Here is a 25,206-nt window from a genome sequence, read left to right on the forward strand (position 1 = left end):
TTGTGCTGTGCTCCCCTGGACCTCTGTTCTTGTGTTGTGTTCCCCAGACCTCTGATTTTATTCTGTGCTCCCCTGGACCTCTGTTCTTGTGCTGTTCTACCCTGGACCTCTGTTCTTGTTCTGTGCTCCCCTGGACCTCTGTTCTTGTTCTGTGCTCCCCTGGACCTCTGTTCTTGTTCTGTGCTCCCCTGGACCTCTGTTCTTGTGCTCTTCTTCTTTGGGCCTCTGTTCTTGTCCTGTTCTTCTCTGGGCCTCTGTTCTTGTGCTGTTCTCATCTGGACCTCTGTTCTTGTGCTGTGCTCCCCAAGGCCTCTGTTCTTTTGCTGTTCTCCCCTCTGTTCTTTTGCTGTTCTCCCCTCTGTTCTTTTGCTGTTCTGCCCTGGACCTCTGTTCTTGTACTGTGCTCCCCTGGACCTACGTTCTTGTGTTGTGCTCCCCAGACCTCTGATCTTATTCTGTACTCCCCTGGACCTCTGTTCTTGTGCTGTTCTCCTCTGGACCTCTCTTCTTGTGCTATTCTACCCTGGACCTCTGTTCTTGTGCTGTTCTCCCCGGACCTCTGTTCTTGTGCTGTTCTCCCCATGACCTCTGTTCTTGTGTTGTGCTCCCCAGACCTCTGATTTTATAATGTGCTCCCCTGGACCTCTGTTCTTGTGCTGTTCTTCTCTGGACCTCTGTTCTTGTGCTGTTCTACCCTTGACCTCTGTTCTTGTGCTTTGCTCTCCTGGACCTCTTTTCTTGTGCTGTGCTCCCCAGGCCTCTGATTTTATTTTGTGCTCCCCTGGACCTCTGTTCTTGTGCTGTTCTCCCCGGACCTCCGTTCTTGTGTTGTGCTCCCTAGACCTCTGATCTTATTCTGTGCTCCTCTGGACCCCTGTCCTTAGGACCGCACAAAACAAATTTTTCGTCAGAGTCCTCCTGTTTAATTCTACTACTCCTCGTAATAAAATAAAAATGTAAGAAGGTGATCAAAAGAAAAAAAAGGAAAACATAAAAAGTTAACTATGGCAATGCTATTATTTTCTATGGTGGTAATTTATTGCTACAATGAACAGTTGTTGCACATGGTTGCAACAAGCTGTTTCTCTGGTCCACGATTATGATGCACATCACCCATGTAGCTCATACTCAATGATATAATAGGCGACAACATGTGCATTTACGTTTATTGATCGTGCTGCTAATGAAGACAATATGCATACACAGTGGCATGATGAATGAACATCAACGATAGGTGATAGCTTCAGCGTTGATTTTGCCCTCCATACACGCTGACCAATTATTTTTACGTTAACGTTATTGTCCAGTGTAAGCAGGCCTTTCGAAGATAGTTCAGGATAAAAGAAATTACAGTATAAATTGATAGTCAAGGTTCAAATTGTTGTACAGAAACCATTGGAAATAATTGACACAGCACAACGGAATAGGGAAGAAGCCAGAATTATATTGTCCCCACTAGATCATGCCAGTGTATCATCTATAAAGCTGCACCTTTCTAAAGTTAAATAGATTTGTAGTTTATAGCATCAAATTATTCTAATTGAATGGAAGTCACTCATAGGAACTATAAGAATTAGGCCATGTCCATAATTCAGACACTAAAATACAAACATTTTTAGAAATCGCTACTGACTACTTTAGTTATTCAAGAATTCTGATTCTGGGATCACTAAAAGACTTCTTTGCATTGACAAATCATCGTGGGAGGATGAGATAGGTGAAATTTAATTTGAGGTATATGCAATTTGAATACTATTCCATCCCATTACCTGTGTACTGGGAGAACTTGAATCCTGGGCAGGTCCTACTGATATTAAACTGGCAATATCCTAAGCATTGCTTGTTTGTTTTTTGCCGATTACTAAGTTATGGATCTCTCCTAATATTCCAAGTCTATTTTACTTTCATAAAGCCCCATAATTCTCCGTATCACTGGGGATCTCAGCAGTCAGACCCCCACTGATAAGAAAGTGATGTCATATTCTAGCAGTATGTCATCATGTTCTGTGATGGAAATAACTTCTTAAACACAGAGGAGTCAGTACTTGTTTATCAGCACCATCAGACTGGTGTACCAGAGTAACAGGATCGTATGGTGGGATTAGGCTCTGACACAATAAGGCATCAGGGCCGCAAAGGTCCCTCAAAAGACAGTCCATTTGGAACGGACAGCCAATCACTGGAGTGTACTTCTTTTCAGATGAGTAGCTTATTAGACCTTATTGATCATATGCTTTGCATGTGCAATGATAACAAAAATTACGATAGATTTATAAGCCTAAATGATATAATAATTTCCTCTGGTGGGCCCAAGGAACCTAACTTATCCATTCAGCACATTAATTTTCTTTACATTTAATGAAAGCTAGAGACGTGTTTGAGGCATATTGTGCCTCATCACACTTATTTTATAGTCCTTAGTGAACTTACTGGTTAAAGGGGTTGTCTGTTGACATAAAATTGATGGCCTATCCTTAGGACAGGCCATCAATATCGGATCGTGGTGGGGTCAAATTCCAGTACCCCAACCGATCTGCTGTTTTGAAGGGGCCGAGATCCTGTACAAATAGCTGACTCCCGCCGATCAGATACTGGCGTCCTATCCTGAGGAGAGGCCACCAATTTTGTGTCACCGGACAACACCTTTAAATATAAGACAATCCTCACTATGGATGCCTCCATGTTTTTAAGTTGACCGGTGAATATTATCTTAGATGGTAAACAACACTCACTATATAATGGTATGACAGGTAGTGTTAGCCTGCACCCACCCACCCACTCACCCACAGTGTCAGCTGAGTAGTGACAGAAACATTCGATCCTCACATCGAATTATGTGCTGTTTATGCTGCAATAAATAAAACTAACTTCCCTTATTGTCCCTTGTGTATGAAAAATTAACTGGACACCTAATATATTTAATATTCGCCAGCGTGTAAGAATAATTTTTATGCAACTCTGATCGTTAGAAAGATAGATAACTCAATTATTCCGTCATCTATCAAAGTATTCAGATATATAACAGCTCACTAGAAAGATTGATGACAAGCAAAGTCCACCAGCTTCAGAGCCCTTATAATATTCACGCATTTGGCTCAACAACTTTTTTTTCTCGACTCACATTTTTTTTTTTATCTCAATTGCATTCACAAGCAAGCTTCATTACCCATCACTCTACCGGAGAGGTTTTATTATAAGGATGCCATCTTGGCAAGGCTGTTATTTAGATGATAAATGTAAGGAAGAAAGAGTATGTCTAGAAATTCCACTTATTTATGTGTTTGAGTATAAAAGAGAGAGCGAGAAAAGGAGGGAGCTTTTTTTTTGACAGGTAAAACAAACAGCATCTACATTCCTAATGAACCTCGATTTTACAGATACAAATACAGGTCACTTAACTCCGTGATATATTGCTGGGTTTATTTTCCAGCAGGAATTTCATCATTAATTTGTAAAATGTAAATTAACTAATTAGGAAGAATATGTTTTATTCGTGACAATTTGCTATTAATTTCTTTTCTCTTTGCATATATTTATGATAGATTGAGGTTTTTTTTTTCCTTTTCTTGAACTTCCTTGTTAATGTTATTACAATTATCCCTTAGAAGGGGGTTCACAAGAGGAAAAAAAAGCGTCTCCAAGCCTGTGTGTGTATATTCACCTACACACAACAGCAGATGAGCAATAACATTAACTTCTTGCCGCAGCTGGACACACCGGTACATCCTGTATTGCAGTGCTTTAAGGCACCAAAACATACCTGTGCGTCCTGGCTAAAAATGGTCACCCTGTCAAAGGACAAGGTGATAGAGGCTGTGCCATCAACTGTTTATGACAGTTGATCGGCACAATAAGACGGCAGGGGACCGCTGTGATTGGTCAGTCACAGCAGACTGACCAATCACAGCTCCTTGAGAATGTGTATGTGATGCCCAGTATCGGATATCCGACACCCCGCTGTAATGGCGAGGACCGGAGCTAGGTTCCGATACGGACGATTAACCCCTTAGATTCAGTGATCGCTGAATCTAGGTGGCTTCTAGCATGTCTGCAACCATGATGGTTGCCATGGGTGCGGGTATCCGCTGTTTGTCACAGCTGACATCCTGCTCTAACGGCCAGGATCGGAGCTAAGCTCCGATCCGGCCGATTAACCCCTTAGATGCAGCGGTCAATATGCTCACTACACCCCTTAAAAAAATGCCTTGAGGGGTACAGTTTCCAAAATGGGGGTTACTACTTGGGGGTTTGTTTTACTATTTGACACTAGGGCCCTGTCATTGTGGGCCAATGCTGTGAAAATTACCAAAATAGGCCTCACATGCGCATTTGCTCTTTCACTCCTAAGCCCTGTCATATGTCCAGGCAAATGATAAATGCCTTGAGGGGGGTGGTTTACAAAATGGGGTCACTTCTCAGGGTTTCTACACTCTACTCTGGTACCTAAGGGAGCTCTGCAAATGCGACAAGGTACACCAGTCCAGCAAAATCTGCGCTCTAAAAGCCAAATGGGCTCTGCAATGTGTCCAAACAGCAGTTTAGGGCCACACATTGGATATTGCCGTACTCGGGAGAAATTGGGTAACAAATTGTGTGTTGTTTTTTCTCCTATTACCCCTTGTGGGAAAAAATTGGGCGCAAAACGACATATTTTTTGGGAAAAAAAATATTTTTCATTTTCACTGCCTCATTTTAATACAATCTATGAAACACCTGTGGGATCAAAATGCTCACTACACCCTAGATGATTACCATGAGGGGTATAGTTTCCAAAATAAAGTCACTTCTCAGGGGTTTCTACTGTACTGGTACCTCAGGGGCTCTGCAAATGCAACATGGCGCCCAAAAAACAATCAACCAAAATCTACAGGCTAAGTAGCACTCCTGCCATACTGAGCCCTGCCATGTATCCAAACAGCAGTTTGTGACCACTTATGGGGTATTGCCGTACTCGGGAGAACTTGCTTTACAATTATTGGGGTGCTTTTTCTCCTTTATTCCTTATGAAAATGAACAAAATTCAACATTTTAGTGGAAAGAATGTAGATTTTCATTTTCACTGCTTAAAGGGAATGTGTCGCTAGAAATTATTATTTTTTTTTTTAGTTAAACTGTTAGTCAATAAATGATTACACATTGTTCTAATTTTTTTAATTTTTTCACAAGTCAGGAAATATTATAAATTAGATTCTAATTTATAACATTTCCATGTGCTGGTCACTAGAGGGAGCAAATCCCAAAATTGCAGCATTGCAAAGTGGTAAAGCAACCTCATTGCTTTATGCTGCAAATTTGGTGTAGACACACACACTCTAGTGTGCTCACACAATGCCCCCTCCTTTATCCTGGCTAGTGCCAGGAGAAAGGAGGGGGTTGAATGTTCAAACCTCCTACACAGTGTGCCGCCATTTTTTGAGCGAATGCACAGTTTAGGAGGATTAGATACAGTGTAATCACACAGTATAACACGAACATACACAAACATAACTTACCTGCTCCTGCTGCCTCCGCTCCGTCTGCTCTCTCCGCTCCTAGTCCTTGCTTCTGAACATATGACGAAAGCCGCGACCGGAAGTAGTCATCTTACTGTCCGGCCGCGGCTTCCGGTCCACATGAAAATGGCACCGGATGTCGCCCGGCCGAAAAACCTTCCTTTTGGACTGTGTGGGAGCGGCGCATGCGCCGTTCCCATACAGACAGCGTACGCTATAGTGAATGGAACGGCTCCCGTTCGCATTCACTATGGGGATGTATGTGCTGTATTCCATCTCTGTATGTGTCGTTAATCGACACATACAGAGATGAAAAAAAATGGCAGCCCCCATAGAGAAGTAAAAGTTAGAAAAAAGTAAAACACAAAGACACAAATAAATACAATTTATTTTATTAACATACTAAAACCAAAAACATATATAAAAAAAATAATTCCGCTACACCTGTCCTTTAATTTCAAAGAATGCAGCAACAAAACAGTGGGGTCAAAATGCTCACTATGCCGCTAGATAAATTCCACGAGTGGTGTAGTTTCCCAAATGGGGTCACTTTCGCGGGGTTTCCACTATTTTGGCCCCTCAGTGGCTTTGCAAATGTGACATGGTGCCGCAAACCATTCCAGCAAAACTTGAGCTCCAAAAGTCAAATGGCGCTCTGTCTATTCTAAGCCCTGCCGTGTGTCCAAACAGCAGTTTATTACCACGTATGGGGTATTGCTGTGCTTAGAAGAGTTTGCTTTACAAATATTGGGGTGCTTTTTCTCATTATCTATTGTAAAAATTAAAAAATATGAGCTAAAGCTACATTTTATTATAAAAAAAATGTGATTCTAACTTAAAACCATGTGTGGTAAAAATGCTAACTATACCCCTAGAAATATTCCTTGAGGGGTGTAGTTTCCAAAATGGGTCACTTTTGGGGGTTTCCGCTGTTTTGGTCCCTCCTGGGCGTTGCAAACACAACATAGTACTGAAAACTATTCCAGCAAAATCTGCTCTCCAAAATCGAAACGGTGCTTCTTCCCTTGTGAGCCCGGCCGTGGGTCCAAACAGCAGTTTATTACCACATATGGGGCATTGCCCTAATCGGGAGAAGATGCTTTACAAATGTTGGTGTTACTTTTTCTCATTTATTCCTTGTAAAATTTAACTATTACTTAGTTTTTTCAGAAAAAAGTAAATTTACAGTTTTTACAGACTAATTCCAATACGTTTAGTAAAGAAACTGTGGGGTCAAAATGCTAACTATACCCCTAGATAAATTTCTTGAGGGGTGTAGTTTCCAAAATGGGGTCACTTTTGGGGGGTTTCCACTCTTGGCACCACAAGACCTCTTCAAACCTGACATGGTGCCTAAAATATATTCTAAAAAAAGAAGGCCCCAAAATCCACTAGGTGCTCCTTTGTTTCTGAGGCCAGTGCTTCAGTCCATTAGGACACCAGGGCCACATGTGGGATATTTCCAAAAACTGCAGAATCTGGGCAATAAATATAGAGTTGCATTTCTCTGGTAAAACTTTGTGTTAAAGAAAAAAATGTATTACCAATGAATTTTGGCAAAAAAATGAAATTTGTAAATTTCCCCTATACGTTGTTTTAATTCCTGTGAAACGCCTAAAGTGTTAAGAGACTTTCTGAATGCTGTTTTGAATTCTTTGAATGGTCTAGTTTTTAAAATGCAGTGATTTTATGGGGACTTTCTAATATATAAGACCCTCAAAGCCACTTCAGAACTGAACGGGTCCTTGAAAGAATAGCCTTTTGAAAGTTTCTTGAAAATGTGAGCAATTGCTGCTAAAGTTCTGAGCCTTGTAACGTCCTAGAAAAATAAAAGGACTTTTAAAAAATGATGCAAACATAAAGTAGACATGGGAAATGCAAATACATTTAAATTTAGAAAAATGCTTTGGGGTTTTACACAAATAAACACTGAATATATCGACCAAATTTTACCACTAACATAAAGTTCATTGTGTCACGAGAAAACAATCTCAGAATTGCTTGGATACATAAAAGCATAAAGTGACACATGTCAGATTTGAAAAAATTGGCTGTGTCCTTAAGGGGTTAAAACCACTGACATGTGAAGCGAATAACATTGATTATCTGGTTATAATGGCGCATGTCAAGGGGTGGGATATATTATGCAGCAAGTGAACAGTCAGTTGAAGTTGATGTGTTGAACACAGGACAAATGTTCAAGTGTAAGAACCTTGGCAACTTTGACAAAGGCCAAATAGTGATAGCTAGACAACTGGGTCAGAGCATCTCCAAAATGGCAGGTCTTGTAGGGTGCTCCTGGTATGACAACCGTCAACAAGGTCATGGGTGCCCGAGGCTCATACATACATGACAACTAGCCTTTCTGGTCTGATCCCGCAGAAGAGCTACTGTAGAACAAATTGCTGAAAAAGTTACTGCTGGCTATGAAATAAAGGTGGCAGAACTCACAGTGCATTGCAGCTTGCTGTGTTTATGGCTTTGTAGCCACAGATCAGGTCAAAGTGACCATGAAGACCCCTGTCCACCGCCGAAAGTACTTACAATGGGCACATGAGTATAAGAACTGAACCATGGAGCAATGGAAGAAGGTGCTTTGGACTAATGAATGTTTTCTTTTACATCATGAGGACGGCCGGGTGCGTGTGCGTCACTTACCTGGGGAAGATAGAGCACAAGAATGCACTATAGGAAGAATGTGATGCACTTGGGAATGTTCTGCTGGATAACCTTGGGTCCAGGCATTCATGTGGCTGTCACTTTAACACGTACCATCTGCCTAAACATTGTTGCAAACCAAGTACACCCTTTCAAGGCAACGGTGTTCCCTAGTGGCATTGGCCTTTGTCAGCAGATTAATGTGTCCTGCCACACTGCACAAATTGTTCAGGAATGGTTTAAGGAACGTGACAGAGTTCAAGGTGTTGACTTGGCCTCAAAATTCCCCAGATCGGAATATAATCGATGTGCTAAAAAAACAAGTCTGATCCCTGGAGGCCCCACCTCGCAATTTATAGGATTTAAAGGATCTACTGCTATCGTGTTGGCGCCAGTTACCACTGGACAACTTGAGAGGTCTTGTGTGGTCTATTCCTCAACGAATCAGCTGTTTTGGTGGCAAGAGGGGGACCTACACAATATCGGACAGGTGGTTTCAATGTCTTGGCTGATCGTTGTATGTGATTTTAGCCTATTTACATAATCAAAGAAAACCTGTTAAATAAATCTGCTTAATCTGGTGTTTAGAAATCTATCTGGAAGCTGTGATTTTGTAGTCATTACTCAGATTCTTGTCTTACAACATTTATATCTCTTTACACATTAAGAACATTACATTTAAGTCCCTTCTCCTAAACTGTGTGTTTTATACACAGCATCTTTCCTTACCTATATGGAGTAGGGGTGCAGTGTTAGCGTTGCCCAGTGCCTGAAGGCGCCCAAGACCTTATCTGCTTCTTAAGAAGTCTCCAGAATTATAAATGACATATGGTAGTTGGTGGGGACGACATGTTACAGATTTTGCAATGGGGCTCATGAGCTTCAGGCTCTAGCTCTGGCCACATAAATTGACTAGGTCTCTGTTGGGCCTTTAAGACCTTAAGTTATATAGAAAATGTAGATAGTAATCTTCACTGGGAACACGTGCTTGAATAGGAAACACTTAGGATTCGGATATTGATGTGGATGGAGATTTAGATATACGGTACTCTGTGTCCCTAAGATAAAGATGAGCCACCAGAGCACATATAGTGCATGGGGGAACCTGTTGCTGACAGGCAGTCTGTAACTTCAGTTACTGATAAAGTTTAGTAAGAAGGTATTTATTGATGTTGCTTATATGGCGCCAACATATTCTGCAGCGCTGTACAGAAGTTGTCATCACTGTACCCAGTGGGGCTCACAATCTAAATTCCCTATATATATGTTTTGTGGAGTTTGGGGGGGAAGCCTGAATACCCAGAGGAACTATGGGGTGGACATACAAACTTAATTTTATTGCATTTTTCACCAAAGGGTAAAATTGGCCATATATTAGTAACTCACAAGTTACAGCGATAGCCAATGTTTGGTAATTATGTTTCTTTTTCTTGGAGACATTGTAATCCTCCCCTTTTGTGGTGGCCACCCATATGTGCAAAAATTACAACAGGAAGTGTAGCCATGTTGGTTGTCAATTTTGAATTTGCTTCTCCGTAGTCTCTTACTATTGATTGACCGTGGTAAAAAATTATTTACTATTTTATGTTCTTGGTTGAAATCTTTAACCCCTTAAGGACGCAGCCTAGTTTGGGCCTTAAGGGTCAGAGCCCATTTTTCAAATCTGACATATTTCACTTTATGTGGTAATAACGTCGGAATGCTTAAACCTATCCAAGCGATTCTGAGATTGTTTTCTCGTGACACATTGGGCTTTATGTTAGTAGTAAAATTTGGACGATATATTCAGTGTTTATTTCACATTTCCCATATGTCTACTTTTAGATTGGCAGTTTTTTGAACATTCTTTTATTTTTCTTGGACGCTACAAGGCTTAGAACATAAACAGCAATTTCTCATATTTTTAAGAAAATTTCAAAAGCCTTTTTTTTAAGGTACCTGTTCGGTTCCGAAGTGGCTTTGAGGGGCCTATGTATTAGAAACCCCCATAAAACACCATTTTGAAAACTAGACCCTCAAAGTATTCAAAACAGCATTTAGAAAGTTTATTTAACCCTTCAGGCATTTCACAGAAATTAAAGCAAAGTAGAGGTGAAATTTGCACATTTAATTTTTCTTGCTGAATTTCAAATGTATTACATTTTTTTCTGTAACACGGAAGGTTTTACCAGAGAAACACTACTAAATATGTATTGTCCATATTCTGCAGTTTTTAGAAATTTCCCACATGTGTCTCTAGTGTGCTCGTGGACTAAAACACAAGCCCCAGAAGCAAAGAAGCATCTAGTGCATTTTGAGGCCTCTTTTTTATTAGAATATATTTTAGGCAGCATGCCAGGTTTGAAGAGGTGTTGAGGTGCCAAAACAGTAGGAATCCCCCAAAAGTGACCCCATTTCGGAAACTACACCCCTCAAGGAATTAATTTATGGTTGTTGTTACCATTTTGACCCCACAGTTTTTACACAGCACGTATTTGAATTGGGCTGTGAAATAAAAAAAATGTCATTTTTTCCAATAAGATGTCATTTTTCATCAAAATGTCTTATTTTCACAGGGAAAAAAATACCCCATTTTGTTGGCCAATTTCTCCTGAGTGCAGCAATACCCCATTTGTGGCGATAAACTGCCGTTTGGGCCCATGGGAGGCCTCAGAAGGGAAGGAGCGCTGTGTGTTCTTTGGAGTGCAGATTTTGCTGGATTGGTTTTTGGGTGCCATGTCGCATTTGCAGAGCCCCAGAGGTATCAAAGCAATGGAAACGCACCAGAAGTGACCCCATTTTGGAAACTACACCCCTCAAGGAATTCATTTATTGGTGTTGTGACCATTTAGACCCCATAGTTTCTTCACAGAACTTATTTGAATTGGGCTGGGAATACAAACAAAATAAATTTTTTCCTATAATATGTAGTTTTGGCTGAAAATGTCTTATTTTCACAAGAAATAAAATACCCAATGTTGTTGCCCAATTTGTCCTGAGTGCAGCAATACCCCATTTGTTGTGATAAACTGCCGTTTGGGCCCATGGGAGGGCTCAGAAGGAAAGGACCACCATTTGGCCTACTGGGGATTTTCTGGTGCGAAGACATGTATGCAGAAGCCCCTGAGGTACCAGTACAGTTTAAACCCCCAAGAAGTGACCCCGTTTTAAAAACGACACCCTTAAGGCATTCATCTAGAGGTGTAGTGAACATTTTGACCGGAGACATACACCCCATAAACTGTAATGTAGGTTCTCACAGGTATGGCAATACCCTCAATGTGGCTGTTATCAGCTGCCTGGGCACGCAGCAGGGCTCAGAAGGGAAAGATGAGGGGGATAAGCTGTGCGGAGTGCATCAGGGTAAGTGAAACTGGGGTAGATTAAAAATCAAGGGATGTATGATACATTTTTTCATACAGAGCCTTAGTTTTTCAGGACACGTGTCACATTGATATATTGTGTCCTCCCTTATCCCCCTCTTATAGCAGACTTTGTACCTCTTTTGACTTCTTCCTTTCTTGCCAGTTTGGGGAACTTCTCCTGGAAAGTGTTGCCCTGGTACGATGCGTGTGGCCTCGCTTGCAGAAGTACTGGGTGCCCCCCCTTCTTGGTCCCTAAAAATTAGTTTCTTGATATCCACCTCTTGAAATTCCTGGAAAGTTCCCCTCTGGCCTGCACATCAACGTAGCACGCACGCATTGTACAATGCCATCTGTATGATGTGCACGGCCAGCTTCTTATACCACACCGCATGGCGCTGTATGGCTTCAGGACTTGATCTGACAAGTCCACCCCTCCCATGTACCTATTGTAGCCCAGGATGCAGTCTGGTTTGGGGGTCTCTGTACTGGTACCTCGTACAGGTACATGAGTACTGGTGTGGGCATGTATTGTTGTCAATACAAGGACATCTCTCTTGTACTTGACACACAATATGTTGCTGCTAGAATGTGCCCTGCTCTCAACCCTTCTTGTTTGCCCAAGCAGAATCTTAGGGTCTTAGGGAGGCCTCTCAGATTTCTTCTAGCAGTATTGCATGCCGCAAGACTTCTGGAAGTGAGGCACTTGGAGAGTGGGACGCTGGTATAAAAATTATCCAGATAGAGGTGCTAACCCTGGTCCAGCAGTGGGTGCACCAGATCCCACACAATTTTTGCATTAACTCCCAGTAAGTGGGGCATTATGGAGGCTGAATACTGGTGTCTTTCCCTTCATATATCCTAAATTTGTAGGTATACCCTGATGCACTCTCGCACAGCTTATACATCTTCACACCATACCGTGCCGGCAGGTACTGGCGGAATTGAAGCCTCCCTTTAAAATGTACCAAGGACTCCTCAATAGAAATACAATTCTCGGGGGTGTATGCTTGGGAAAACCGGGCAATGAAACAGTCTAATAGGGGGTCTCCATTTATACAAACGGTCAAAACTGGGGTTATCTCGGAGTGGGCGCTGCTCATTAGGAGAAGCAAAGTATTGCCTCATTTTATTTATTTTTTAGGTTCCAGTTCAGTTCTGAAGTTGCTTTGAGGAGCCTATAAGAAACACCTATGAAACACCCCATTTTAGAAACTAGACCCCTCAAAGTATTTACAACAGCATTTAGAAAGTTTATGAACTCTTTAGGTGTTTCACGGGAATTTATAGCAAAGTAGAGGTGAAATTTACATATTTATTTATTTTTGTCAGAAAATCCTTTTTATTCCATTTTTTTCTATAACAAAAAAGGTTTTACCAGAGAAACGCAACTCAATACTTATTGTCCAGATTCTGCAGTTTTGAGAAATATTCCACATGTGGCCCTAGTGTGGTAATGGACTGAAGCACCGGCCTCAGAAGCAAAGGAGCACCTAGTGGATTTTGAGGCCTCATTATTATTAGGCACCATGTCCGATTTGAAGAGGTCTTGTGGTGCCTAAACAGTGGAAACCCCCCAAAAGTGACCCCATTTTGGAAACTAGACCCATTAAGGTATTTATCTAGGGGTGTAGTGAGTATTTTGACCCCACAGTTTTTTGCTAAATTTAATGTATAGTAGGTGAAAAAAAGTCCCTTTTGTCATAAAAGTATCAATTTGAAGACCGATTTCTTTGTAGTTTGGGGTGCATGCAGCTTTTTGATCAGTCTTTATTCTATTTTTAAGTGGCGTGGTGATTAAAGAACAGCAATTCTACTTAATCCGACGCAAAGGTCCGACGGAACACCACAAGGGAAACCAACACTGATGTGAACAAAGGCTTACACATGGGTTTATAAATGTTTCTGAAGGTCCTTAGAATTGTCGATATTTTAGATAAAGTAGTGATCATAGGGATGGATATTTATCTGGATTTCTTATCACTACTCCCATTGAGGAATACTATTGTAAAGGTCCTTTTACACCAGCCGATTAGCGGCCGGTGCAGTGAGCGCCGATCAACGAGACATCGTTGACATGCGCTCGTTTGCTCCTCTCACACGGAGCTATGTATGGGGACGAACGGTCGTTACTCCAATCGCTCGTCCCCACCCATTATTATCATGTTGGCAGCGCGTCTTCCTGTTTACACAGGGATATGTGCTGCCGAGAACGATAATATTTTACTTTTTTAAAACGATACAACCAGCAAATGATCTAGCGTTTTCGTCTGCCCGATAATCGTCCTGGGTAAAACCCCCTTAATACTCTCCCCAGCTCAAAATGCCAGCTCCCAGGGACCAATAGATTACATTCAACTTCACAGTAAAAAGGAGATAAAGATAGGCTGAAGGTCCTTTTAGACGGGCCCAATACTGGCCGTGAAAATGAGCGCCGATCAACGATACAGCATGTCGTTTGGCGTTTGTTAGCTCCATTCACTAGGAGCAACAGTTGGTAATGTTACCGTAAAAATTGTGGTCGGTAAAATGACTAAGGCCCAATGCACACGACCGTGCTCGCAATCACGGCCCGTAGTGCTACGGAAAGGTGTCCGCGTTCAATGAAAGTGAATGGGCCCATTTTTGCGGTCCGCAAAAACAGTGGTTTTTTACGGTCGTGTGCATGGGGCCTCAGATCGTGTATCCCCATGCGTTTGTATCATGTTGACAGCACATCTCCCTGTTTACACAGGGATCTGTTTTGCCAACTAGTTAAATAATTTTGGTTCGTATAAAAGATGCTTTCAGAGCTGAATGAGCTCCTTCATCGGCTGATAGCTGGCCTCTTTACACAGGGCAATGATCGGGAACGAGCGTTTGTTCAACCGATCATTGACTCGTGTAAAAGGGCCTTTAGGTTCTCTTTAAATCTGGTCGAACCCCAAAGCTGTTTGACAGCTAACACTCACATAATAATGCTAGCCAGAGTGTATGATATGGCACGCTTACCTGCTCCATGGTCACCGCTCCTATTCCAGTAACATTGACAATGACATGTAGAAAGCCAGTTCACAGTCACTTGCATGTGACATCCTCTTCCTGTTCGGTACAGGAAAATAAAACTGCTTTACAGAAAATATTAACTCCTTAGTTACCACCAATACGCCTTTTCACGACGGTCAGGCCTCATGCACACAAACGTATATTTTTCCTCCCGTAAATACTGGCGTAAATAGGGGTACTTTGTCACACGTATTCGACCCGTATTCCACAAGTATTTACGGACCCTTGCCCGTAAATACGGGCCCGTTGTCACCAGTATTCCACCTATATTTACGGACCCGTTTTCTCTGCAAAATTGTATTGCACTAATCGGCAGCCCCTTCTCTCTATCGGTGGAGAGAAGAGGCAGCCATTTCGGGCAGAGCTTCCGCAGGGGAACGCAGCGATTCTAAGTAAAAGCAGTTCATACGTACCCCGGCCGTTGTCTTGGTGGCGCGTCCTTCTTTTGACATCCAGTCCGACCTCCCTGGATGACCATGTGACCGCTGCAGTCTGTGATTGGCCTGTCATTGGCTGCAGCGGTGACATGGGATGAAACGTCATCCCGGGGGGTCGGACTGGAAGAAGAAGCAGGTAAGTTAACTTTTAATACTATTAACTCCAGCGGTAGTCACTGTCCCTGGTGCTGAAAGAGTTACTGCCGATCCGTTAACTCTTTCAGCACTCTGGACAGTGACTATCCCCTGACGTCGCCTAGCAACGCTACCGTAATTACGGGTGCACACACGTAGCCACCCGTAATTATAGGAGCCCCATAGACTTCTGTGGGCCTGCCCGTGCCGTAATTACGGCCTGAAATAGGACATGTTCCATCTTTTTCAACGGCCCGGGCACCTTCCCTTAAGCAAACGGGAAGGTACCTGTGGCCAATAGAAGTCTTTGGGCCTGTAAATACGGGCATTTTTACGTTCGTGTGCATGAGGCCTCACTAAGGGGCCTTAGGCTAGGCCGCCGCCTTTTGACGGCGGCCCAGTCTAAGCCCTGCACGGGTGTTCCATGCAGGCTGGAGCCGTGGCTCGGCTGTCTTGATGACCGCCGTGCTCCTGCTCCAACACCCGCGATCAAAGTTTACTTCGATCGTGGCCGTTTAACCCGTTAAATGCCGCGGTCAATAGCGACCGCGGCATTTAACTTATTTACAGAGGGCGAGAGCTCTTTCTGTCACCCATCGGCGGCCCGCATATGCAATCGCGGGCTTCCGATGGGGTGTCATGGCAGCCGGGGGCCTGATAAAACCCCCCAGGTCTGCCCTGGGCATATGCCTATTAGGACGTGCCAATAGATTGCCTGTCAACGTTACACTGCAGGTGAGAGTCTATAGGTACCTGTGGCAGCTCAGACAGCAGCAGGGCAGGCTCGGCTGGGACTAGGTAGCAGGCGGGCGTCAGGCGAGGTTAAGCAGGTCAGATGTGGATGCAGTACGGCACGACTTTGGCACAGCTAAGTACTAGACCAGGAATGTATGGATTGCTAGGAACAGGAACTGGAAAAGGTATAGGTACTGGAACAGGGACTAGAACAGGTAACACACTAGGAGGCCATCACAAAAAAAATAATTCTACACCCCTAGATGAATATCTTAGGGAATGTAGTTTTCAAAATGTGATCACTTTTGGGGGTATTACATCGTTCTGAAAGCTCAAATCCTTTGTAAAGAAGGAATGAGGCCTATAAGTCATTCAATCTAAAATTATGTCCTGAAAACCATAGAGTGGTTCCTGTCATTTCGTGCCCCACCATGCAGCCAGGCAATGGATTACGTCCTAAGTGGAGGCATTTTTGACCACAGGAGAAACCGGGTGATAGATTTTGGGGTGTGTATCTTCATTCTCATGGTCACTTTACAAAGAAATCGGTCTTCAAATTGATACTTTTATGACCAAAGGGACTTTTTTTCACCTACTATACATTAAATTTAGCAAAAAACTGTGGGGTCAAAATACTCACTACACCCCTAGATAAATACCTTAATGGGTCTAGTTTTCTAAATGGGGTCATTTATGGGGAGTTTATATTGTTCTGGCAGCTCAATGCCTCTCCAAATGTGCAGTGGGGCCTAAAACATTTTCAAGCAAAATATTTGTCCTGAAAGCCAAAGTGTGCTCGCTTACTTTTGGGCCCTGCCGTGTGTCCAGGCAGCGCATTAGGGCCACAATGTGGGTATTTTTGAAAACAGGAGAAACAGGCTGATAGATTTGGGGGTATGTTTCTTCATTCTCATGGTCGCTTTACAAAGAAATCGGTCTTCAAAGTGATACATGTGTGAAAAAATTTAAATTATATTTTTTTTACACCTGCTTTGCATGAATTCCTACAAAAAAAAACTATGGGGTAAAAATTCATACAACACCCCTTAATAAATACCTGAAGGGGTGTAGTTTTCAAAATTGGGTCATTTATGGGGGTTTCCATCATTCTGACACCTATGAACCTCATGAAACTTGGCTTGGTGCAGGAAAACAAAATGTACTTCAAAATGTATAAAATTATTATTAAATTTGTAAGTCTTCTAAATTATTTTTTTTCAAAAGTGCAGCCAAAATGGAGTTGAGATGGAAATATATATTTAATTAAAAAAATGGTACAGTATGTGTGTACATATGTGACATATTGCAGTTCAAACTAGGGAAAAATGAAAATTTTTACAAAACGTATTCAAATTTTGAATTTTTTAATTAATTCACGCAGATTGTATGAGTCTACTTTTACCACTAAAATAAAGTAGAACATGTGACGAAAAAGCAATGTCAGAATTACTTGGATATACAAAACCGTTGCAGAGTTATTCTCTGATAATGTCAGACATGCCAGATTTTCAAAATCCGGCTTGGTCATTAAGTGACAAACAGGCCCGGTCATTAAGGGGTTAAAGGAACTCTAGATGTGCCATTATTTTATTGTTTTTTTTTTGTTTGGTTTTAACTACAACAATGAAAGTAGGGTTATACCAGTACTCCAGCAAATCTGCCATCCATTTCTCATCATATATAGGCGAGGAAATGATGTCTGGAATATGGTAAATAAGGCATGGGGAACTCCAGACACTGGAGAGGCTTAGTGCAAAGCCGCTGGAGTGCAGAATGAGGTGTGAAATGAAATAGCCACGGAGGCACCAGCTTAGCTAATAGACAGCAGTCAGATACAATATAGCGTCGTCTTCCCTGATTGAAACGTCTGTGCTTGAGAGCGTATGAGAGGCTCCTGCACATGTACCTGCTAGGAAATACATTTGCTGGGCACATGAGCAGAACACGGGCAGCAACCCAACAAGACGCATAATTGAATGCAGAGGCGTAAAAGTGAACAAAGCCGTTAGTGGGATACTGGATGGCAGCATCAAGAATTATGGCTCACCGTCCCGATTTATTAAAAAATAAAATGCTAATGAGCCTTCAAAATAAGTGTATAAATAGTTTCTTCCTTCTACAATTAATTAACAGAATGTTTTATTTCCTGCGAGTGTAGTCAGCATTCTTAATAAAGGACTTATAATCTATAGAGATGTATTTTACCCTTGATCATTAACCCTTCCAAAATGAAATTCATATTTTATGTTCTGAACGAAACAGCAATTTCCACTAAAATAAGAAAATTGCAAGTAAATAGCAGTCTCCTCTTCTATACAGTTATTTCTTAGTAATATCTGTTTCTTGCAGGTGGGTGAAAAAGACTGTACCAATATAGCTTCCGTAGGGGTTGTCACTCCGCATTTCCCACCCCTAAACAGCAGATGTGCCTAGTTATACAGTGGCTCCTCCCCCTTACCTGACTTTGAGGATTTCTCGATAACTGCGTGACAACCTCTGTGAATGATTTTATTTTGTACTTAACCAATAAATGACTAAATAGAATGTTTAAAACCTAAACTGGTTGTTTGGTTTAAAAAACCTCTACCCTGTTAGACAACTCATTAATAATTAGGGGGTCCCCGTGTTTAGGACCCTTATGTGTTAGCCTGAGCAGAGAGAAGAAGATCATTTCTTATTCTGGAGGGCATGTCCATTTATTACATAGACAGACCATTGATTTCAATACGAGCTGTGTAATTTTTCATTTCCACTGTGGTGGCCCTGGAAATTGAACACTTGCTGCTCGGTTCCCCCACAGGTTATGGTTGATCGCTGGGGGCCCCCGTAACAGGACACACTGAACAGCTTATTGTCAGAGGAACCTTCCAAGAAAAGGGATTGTTCAATGGGAGCAACCTCTGTAATAAATATGTATGTATGCGTGCATATATGTATATGTGTGGACATATATATGTGTGTGTGTGTGTGTGTGTGTGTGTGTGTGTGTGTATGTATATATGTGTATATATATATATATATATATATATATATATATAGATAGATAGATAGATAGATAGCCATATGATAGCTGCAACAGTTCTCTTCTGAGTTTGTAAGCAGGGGGACACATTTCTTCGTTATTGTCTTGAATGCCGTGATCTGGTGACACTCCTGCACTCCTTCTTCCTCTGCTTTACAATCTCTGTCATTCAGCAATGAGCAGTCTGCCCTAGGAGCGCTTGTACGGACCCTGAATGCTTGGTGCAGACTTGTCTCTTCAAGTTTCGTTGTTTTGACCTGATGCCTAGTTAGTTCTTATCAGGACTAATACCATGTGAAGCACTAGCCTTCCACTCGTCACACAAACCTACATCAAGATCCTCGCCGTCTGACGGAAATCGCTCAAGGCAGCACAGCGTTCCTCCACACAGCCAGAGATTTATCTTCCATAACTCCTTCCTTGCCACTTCCAACTAGGCTCACCAGTTCCAGCTCAACGCATTGTGCGCTGGTTTTCATATATTTTGCTCCATCTGCATCAAACCACTATGCAGAAATCTTTGTTCAGGAAAATGTGGTTTTTGAAAAAGAAAAAAAATCTGTATGGTTTAACAGAACATCCAGCTTAGCTTTGAGGTCTTCCTATTTCGTATACATTATTTATCGAGCTCATACAGTTACCACATAACATTTTGATGATTCTTAGAGGGAATTACTTATTACTCAAATATAAAAATAAAATTCTGAAATAATAGTGTATGATTCTGTTTACATCATGCCCCAGTCAGGATTTTTTATTAATAAATGGAGGGAAATATTCCTAAACCTCAACAATAAATATTCCCAAACTTAAATTTTCTGTAACTGAACTGTACTAATAGTGTTCCTTGTTCAGTGAAGCCTATCATTATGTAATCTGTACCCATATTTTGACTGTTTACTGGTGTTTATACTATGTTATACCAACCATCGTAATTGAAAAACAAAAAGTAAATCCGTATTTATGAAACATTAGAACATATTTTCATACCCCAAGATTCATCTATTTTGTTAACACAAGTTTTTATAAATCCATTGTGAAAATTAATATCATTATTATTGTAATCAGTTGCCATACATTTGATCACATTAAGGCCTCGTTTACACGAGCGTGATATACGTCCGTGCGACGCGCGTGCTTTTCACGCGTGTCGTACGGACCTATGTAAGTCTATGGGGGCATGCAGACAGTCCGTGAGTTTTGCTCAGCGTGAGTCCGCTGAAAAAAACTCACGACATGTCCTATATTTGTGCGCTGTTCGCGCATCACGCACCCATTGAAGTCAATGGGTGCGTGAAAATCACGCAGGTCACACGGAAGCTCTTCCGTGCGAACAGCGTGATTCGCGCAACAGCTGTCAAACTCTGAATGCAAACAGGAAAGCACCACATGCTTACAAACATCCAAACGGAGTGTCATAATGATGGCGGCTGCGAGAAAATCTTGCAGCCGCGCATCATACGCTGATGACACACGGAGCTGTTAAGTGCCTTTTGCGCACGCAATACGCCGCGTTTTTTGCGTGCGCAAAACACACACGCTCGTGTAAACCAGGCCTAAAGAACATTGAATTCATTGGGATGAAAAATAAATGCCACATGAAATTTTTTCATCGGTCATCCCACTCGATTCACATAAAAAACATCCTGCCATTCACACACAAACAAAATGGCATTGAATTCAATTGGGTCCATTGTAGTTTATGTTTCTCTGCCTTTTGTTTTGTAAAAAAAAAAAAAACTCAAGTGGAAGCAAATAAAAACTGATGGTAAGCAACTGAGATGAGAACTGAGCACCTGTTATGGACATACTATTTGAGATGTGGTGAAAAATAATGGGATTTGGGTACTAGTTATTACTAGGCTGTGATCGGGGCCGATTCTAGCTTTTCTGCTTCCTGATACGAAAATTTAAATGGCGCTCCCCAAATCCTGATTGACATCCCCCTGACTGTTCTACATCACTAGCAGCAGCCTTTGTTGCATTGTACTCCCCTGGCATGCGCGGTTCAGCGATGAAGCCGGGCAGAGTACACCTCGCTGCATGGTGCGTTCCCATGGAGTACAAGGCAATGGCGCATCCGAGAAAGTTGGAGGAGACTAGTAGTGATGTATACCAGCCAGCGGGATGTCAATCAAGCATGGAAAGGTGGGTTTGGGGGCAGGACTGTGTGACTCTTCAGGGTAGTGGCACTGACCCATGACCCTTTAATGAGTAATTAGCATATAGTGTGTGCCTTATTAAAAGTTGATTTTATAGATTTTGCTGTATCTGAAAACAAAAACATACTGTAAAGACAGGGATAGGGAAACAGACAAGTGAGCCCTAATCTACCCGCCACTCAGTCCCTGCCTACTTGCAACGACCCGCCCTAGGCGATGGGGTACAACTGGGCGACGGTCCCTACACTCAGTAAGTGCACGACAGACAACCAGACAAGAAAACACAGAACAAAGGGAAACGGGGCAGTTGCCCACGGCAACACCATGAGCAACAAGAGTAGTAATCGAGCCGAGTCAAACCAGGAGAGTACGAGGTGCCAAACGCAGAGCAGGAGAGTAGTGAACAAGCCGAGTCAAACCAGGAGTGTACGAGGTACCAAACGCAGAGCAGAAGAGTAATCAGTAAGCCAGGGTCAATACGAAGCAGGGACAAGTAGTTCAAGAAGCTGCAGCAGGGCCAGGAAACCAACAGAGAAGAATCACAAGCAAGGAGGAACAGGAAAGGCAGGTATAAATAGACAGAGGGCGGGAGCTAGCTCCGTCTGGCCAGGCTGTGATAGGCTCTCCCACTCCTAAGCCTGCCATACTGAGTGGTGGAAGATAGAGTCAGTCTCACAGACATAGAAGCAGGTGCAGACTGATTACCTATGGGCGTGGATACAGAAGCTGTGCCTGGCAGATCCTTAACACATACAAGGGAATGTTTGGAAATATTGTCAGGTCATGTATTACCGCATGGTGGCGGTTAAAGGGTTTAAAATTACCTTACAGGTTCCTATTAAATATACAATGAATTGTAACAATTCCATCTGCCCTGCAATTTTGTTCTTATTAATATATTCTATATAATTACAGCACCAGAATCAAGCTCTGACATATATACAGTACCACAACTAAGCTCAGTACATAAATACAGCATTAGAACCAAGCTCTGACATATATACAGCACTAGAACCAAGCTTAGTACATAAATACAGCACCTGAACCAAGCCCATACATATATACAGCACCAGAACCAACCTCAGTACATAAATACAGCACTAGAACAAACCTCAGTACATAAATACAGCACCAGAACCAATCTCAGTACTTAAATACAGCACCAGAACAAACCTCAGTACATAAATACAGCACCAGAACCAACCTCAGTGCATAAATACAGAACCAAGCTCAGTAAATATATACAGTACCAGAACCAAGCTCAGTACATATATACAGCACCACAACCAAGCTCAGTATATAAATTCAACACCAGAACCAAACTCAATGCATATAAACAGCACTAGAACAAATCTCAGTACGTAAATACAGTACCAGAACAAAGATCAATACATATATACAGCACCAGAACCAAGCCCAGTTCATAAATACAATACCAGAACAAAGCTCAGTACATAAATACAGCACCAGAACAAAGATCAATACATATATACAGCACCAGAATAAATCTCAGTACATAAATACAACACCACAACCAAGCTCAGTACATAAATACAACACCAGAACCAAGCTCAGTACATAAATACAGCACTAGAAACAAGCTCAGTACATGTCTACAGCACCAGAACAAAGCTTAGTACATAAATACAGCACCAGAGCAAAGATCAAGACAAATATAATTTGCAAAGTCAGGTTAGCAGCTTCCTTTGTGGCCAGAACAATGTTAATGATATACTGGGAGTTTCTTTCCGCCCAAAACAATGGTACCACCTATCATCTCTACAGATCATACAGTAAATACAGTAAGAATTTTTAACTATGACGACTTCTCCCGACCTTGATTCTTCTGCAGAGTTTGCCGCTCAAATGTATTCCCTTTTCCAAAACATCCGCACCCCCTATACTAACACAAAGTCCTCATGGTGCCACACACTGTTCCCATGAATATAACCGCACCCTATACTGAGCCCATGATTATACACTCTGTTCTCCTGAACATAGTACGTTACACACTGTGACCTGGAATGCAGGGAGGACCCTCAGACATTGAAGACCGCCTGAGTCCCTATTTAAGAACTATCACGCTTAGGGTTCTTTCACACTTGCCAAATGGAAGCATTTTGCTGTTTCGCCAATTACCGCACTGCAAAACTGCATACGTTTTTACCACGAATTGCTGTGATTTTTTAAAAAAAATTGGCCGCATGGCTTCTACATGGGAAACAATCTGTTTTTCCCTGAGAAACCGTGCGGCCAAAAACCGCATTGCAAAACCATAATTTATGGCAAAACTGCACACGGTTTTACTGTGCGGTAATTGGCCATGCTGCAAAAAGATGGTGCCATTCTGCACATGTAAATGTATCCTCAGTGTAGGGACACACACAGCGTAAACACTGCAGATTTTCCGCAACGGATCTTATTGCGAAAATCTGCAGCATATTACAGGAGCAGCAGAGTGGATGAGATTTAAACAAATCTCCATAGACCATGAGAAACCTTTCATAAATTGTCCTGCAGTGCCGTTTTTCTATCCGCAGCATGTCAATTTATGCTGCGGAATTGCGACTTTTCTGTTGCAGGTTTTCCCCATTGAATTCAATGGTGAGGTAAAACCTGCAACAAACCTGTGCAAATCTCATTTACTCTGCTGTTACTGTATTATGCTGCAAATTTACTGCAGAAAATCTGCAGTATTTACCCTACCACTGAAATAAATACAACAGTTATAGCGTTCTTCTCACACACAAACTTTATATACATGTACACATCACAGACATACACTAATATGCACATTACATACACATATACACACACATAAGCACGTTATACACAAAGTACACATTGTACAGACATGCACTTACTTTTTATGTAGGACCGTTGTAGAGGGAGTTCAGCAGCTTGATGGGGTGAGAGCCTCCACTCCAGCACCTCTCCTGCTCACAACCCGGCACTGTGCCCGAAGACAATGTCCCCGCCCTTACGTCCCGACTGGTAACAGCAGCAGGAGGAGAAGTTTGTGTGAAGAGTAGCGCTGGAGGGGCTACAATATATGTGTATGTTTGTTTTTTACACATTTACAAAATAAGATCACTTTATGGGAAAAAATGGTGTTCATTTTGTAAATTTTTTTGCTGTGTCCCTTTTTTAAGAATTTTTTTACACATTTAATTATTTTTTTTTAGCCTCACTAAGGGACTTCACAATCTTTTGATTGCTGATATAATTCTTTGGTATACTAAAGCATTACTAGATGTCACTATTGACCGCGGCATCTAAAGGGTTAAATTGTCACCATCTAAGTAATCTTTAATCGCGACAGAGCAGGAGACTGGCATTTATCAGACAGCCAAACACCCGCTCCTGCCCGCACAATACATCCGTGCAGGACTTAGACTAGGCCGCCGTGAAAAGGTGTATTGGTGGTCACTAACGGGTTAAAGTCAATTGGTTCCTTTTGTGTCTGTCATGCTTTGGATCCGGCGCTTTAAATTATTCTTTGTTCTGCTTCTATGATGTAGCAGAACCAATGGAAAAACCGAACGCAGATGTGAAGCCAGCCTGAGCAGCAGCAATTGTTAAAACGTTTCTTATTCGGGCCATACAGAAGTTTATTAGATATTGTGCACAAATACTTTCTAAAATAGCAGCTGCCAGAGGTGACCCCTTGTGATTAAATGGTCTGAAGAGGACTCATGGGCCAATAACTGCACTGTTATACTATGTCTAATTCACACTAAATTCACCAACTTTTATGATAATTGTACATTTATTTTCAATCTTCTTCTTTTTTTTTTTTTTTTTTTTACATCAGTTCTGATACTGCAGAACTTTAAGCTGCCATTTCAGTCATGGTGATTCTTGGACTTTATTTGTCATAATTAAAGGGGTTTTCCTATTAACATAAATGTGGCTAGTTAAACTGAGATTGTCCACATGGTTATTTTAGCAAAATAATAGCATTACAATTTATGAGTCGCTGCAAAGATATAATCCCCTACCTCCACCCCATGTCCTAGTCTCTATTCTGTTACGTCCTGCTAAAGTCTGTCAGTAAAAGGAGCTGAGTGTGCGCGGATGAATCCTTTTTTTCTCCAGAGAATGAAGCTCATGTTTTTTGCGCCTCCACAGAAAAACCTCTAAGCTGTAAAAACCCGGCTGCATCATATTTCAGCTCTG

The 25,206-nt window shown here is 41.9% G+C and overlaps 1 protein-coding gene across 8 annotated transcripts in view; it reads left to right on the forward strand.

Moving 5' to 3' along the window:
• The window catches only part of CDIN1 (CDAN1 interacting nuclease 1), a 412,283-nt gene that overhangs the window by 202,211 nt on the left and 184,866 nt on the right, over window positions 1–25,206 (forward strand). For 5 of the 8 annotated variants that reach the window (XM_075844816.1, XM_075844819.1, XM_075844821.1 and 2 more), the window contains one exon: window positions 10,706–11,014. The exons of the other annotated variants lie outside the window; for them this stretch is intronic. In XM_075844816.1, the coding sequence (XP_075700931.1) occupies window positions 10,706–10,922 (217 nt within the window). In that variant the 3' untranslated portion in view covers window positions 10,923–11,014. Of the gene's footprint in view, window positions 1–10,705; window positions 11,015–25,206 lie in introns of those variants that run through there. 8 annotated transcript variants of the gene reach the window in all.

This window comes from Rhinoderma darwinii, chromosome 12, assembly GCF_050947455.1.
Source record: "Rhinoderma darwinii isolate aRhiDar2 chromosome 12, aRhiDar2.hap1, whole genome shotgun sequence".
NCBI lineage: Eukaryota > Metazoa > Chordata > Amphibia > Anura > Rhinodermatidae > Rhinoderma > Rhinoderma darwinii.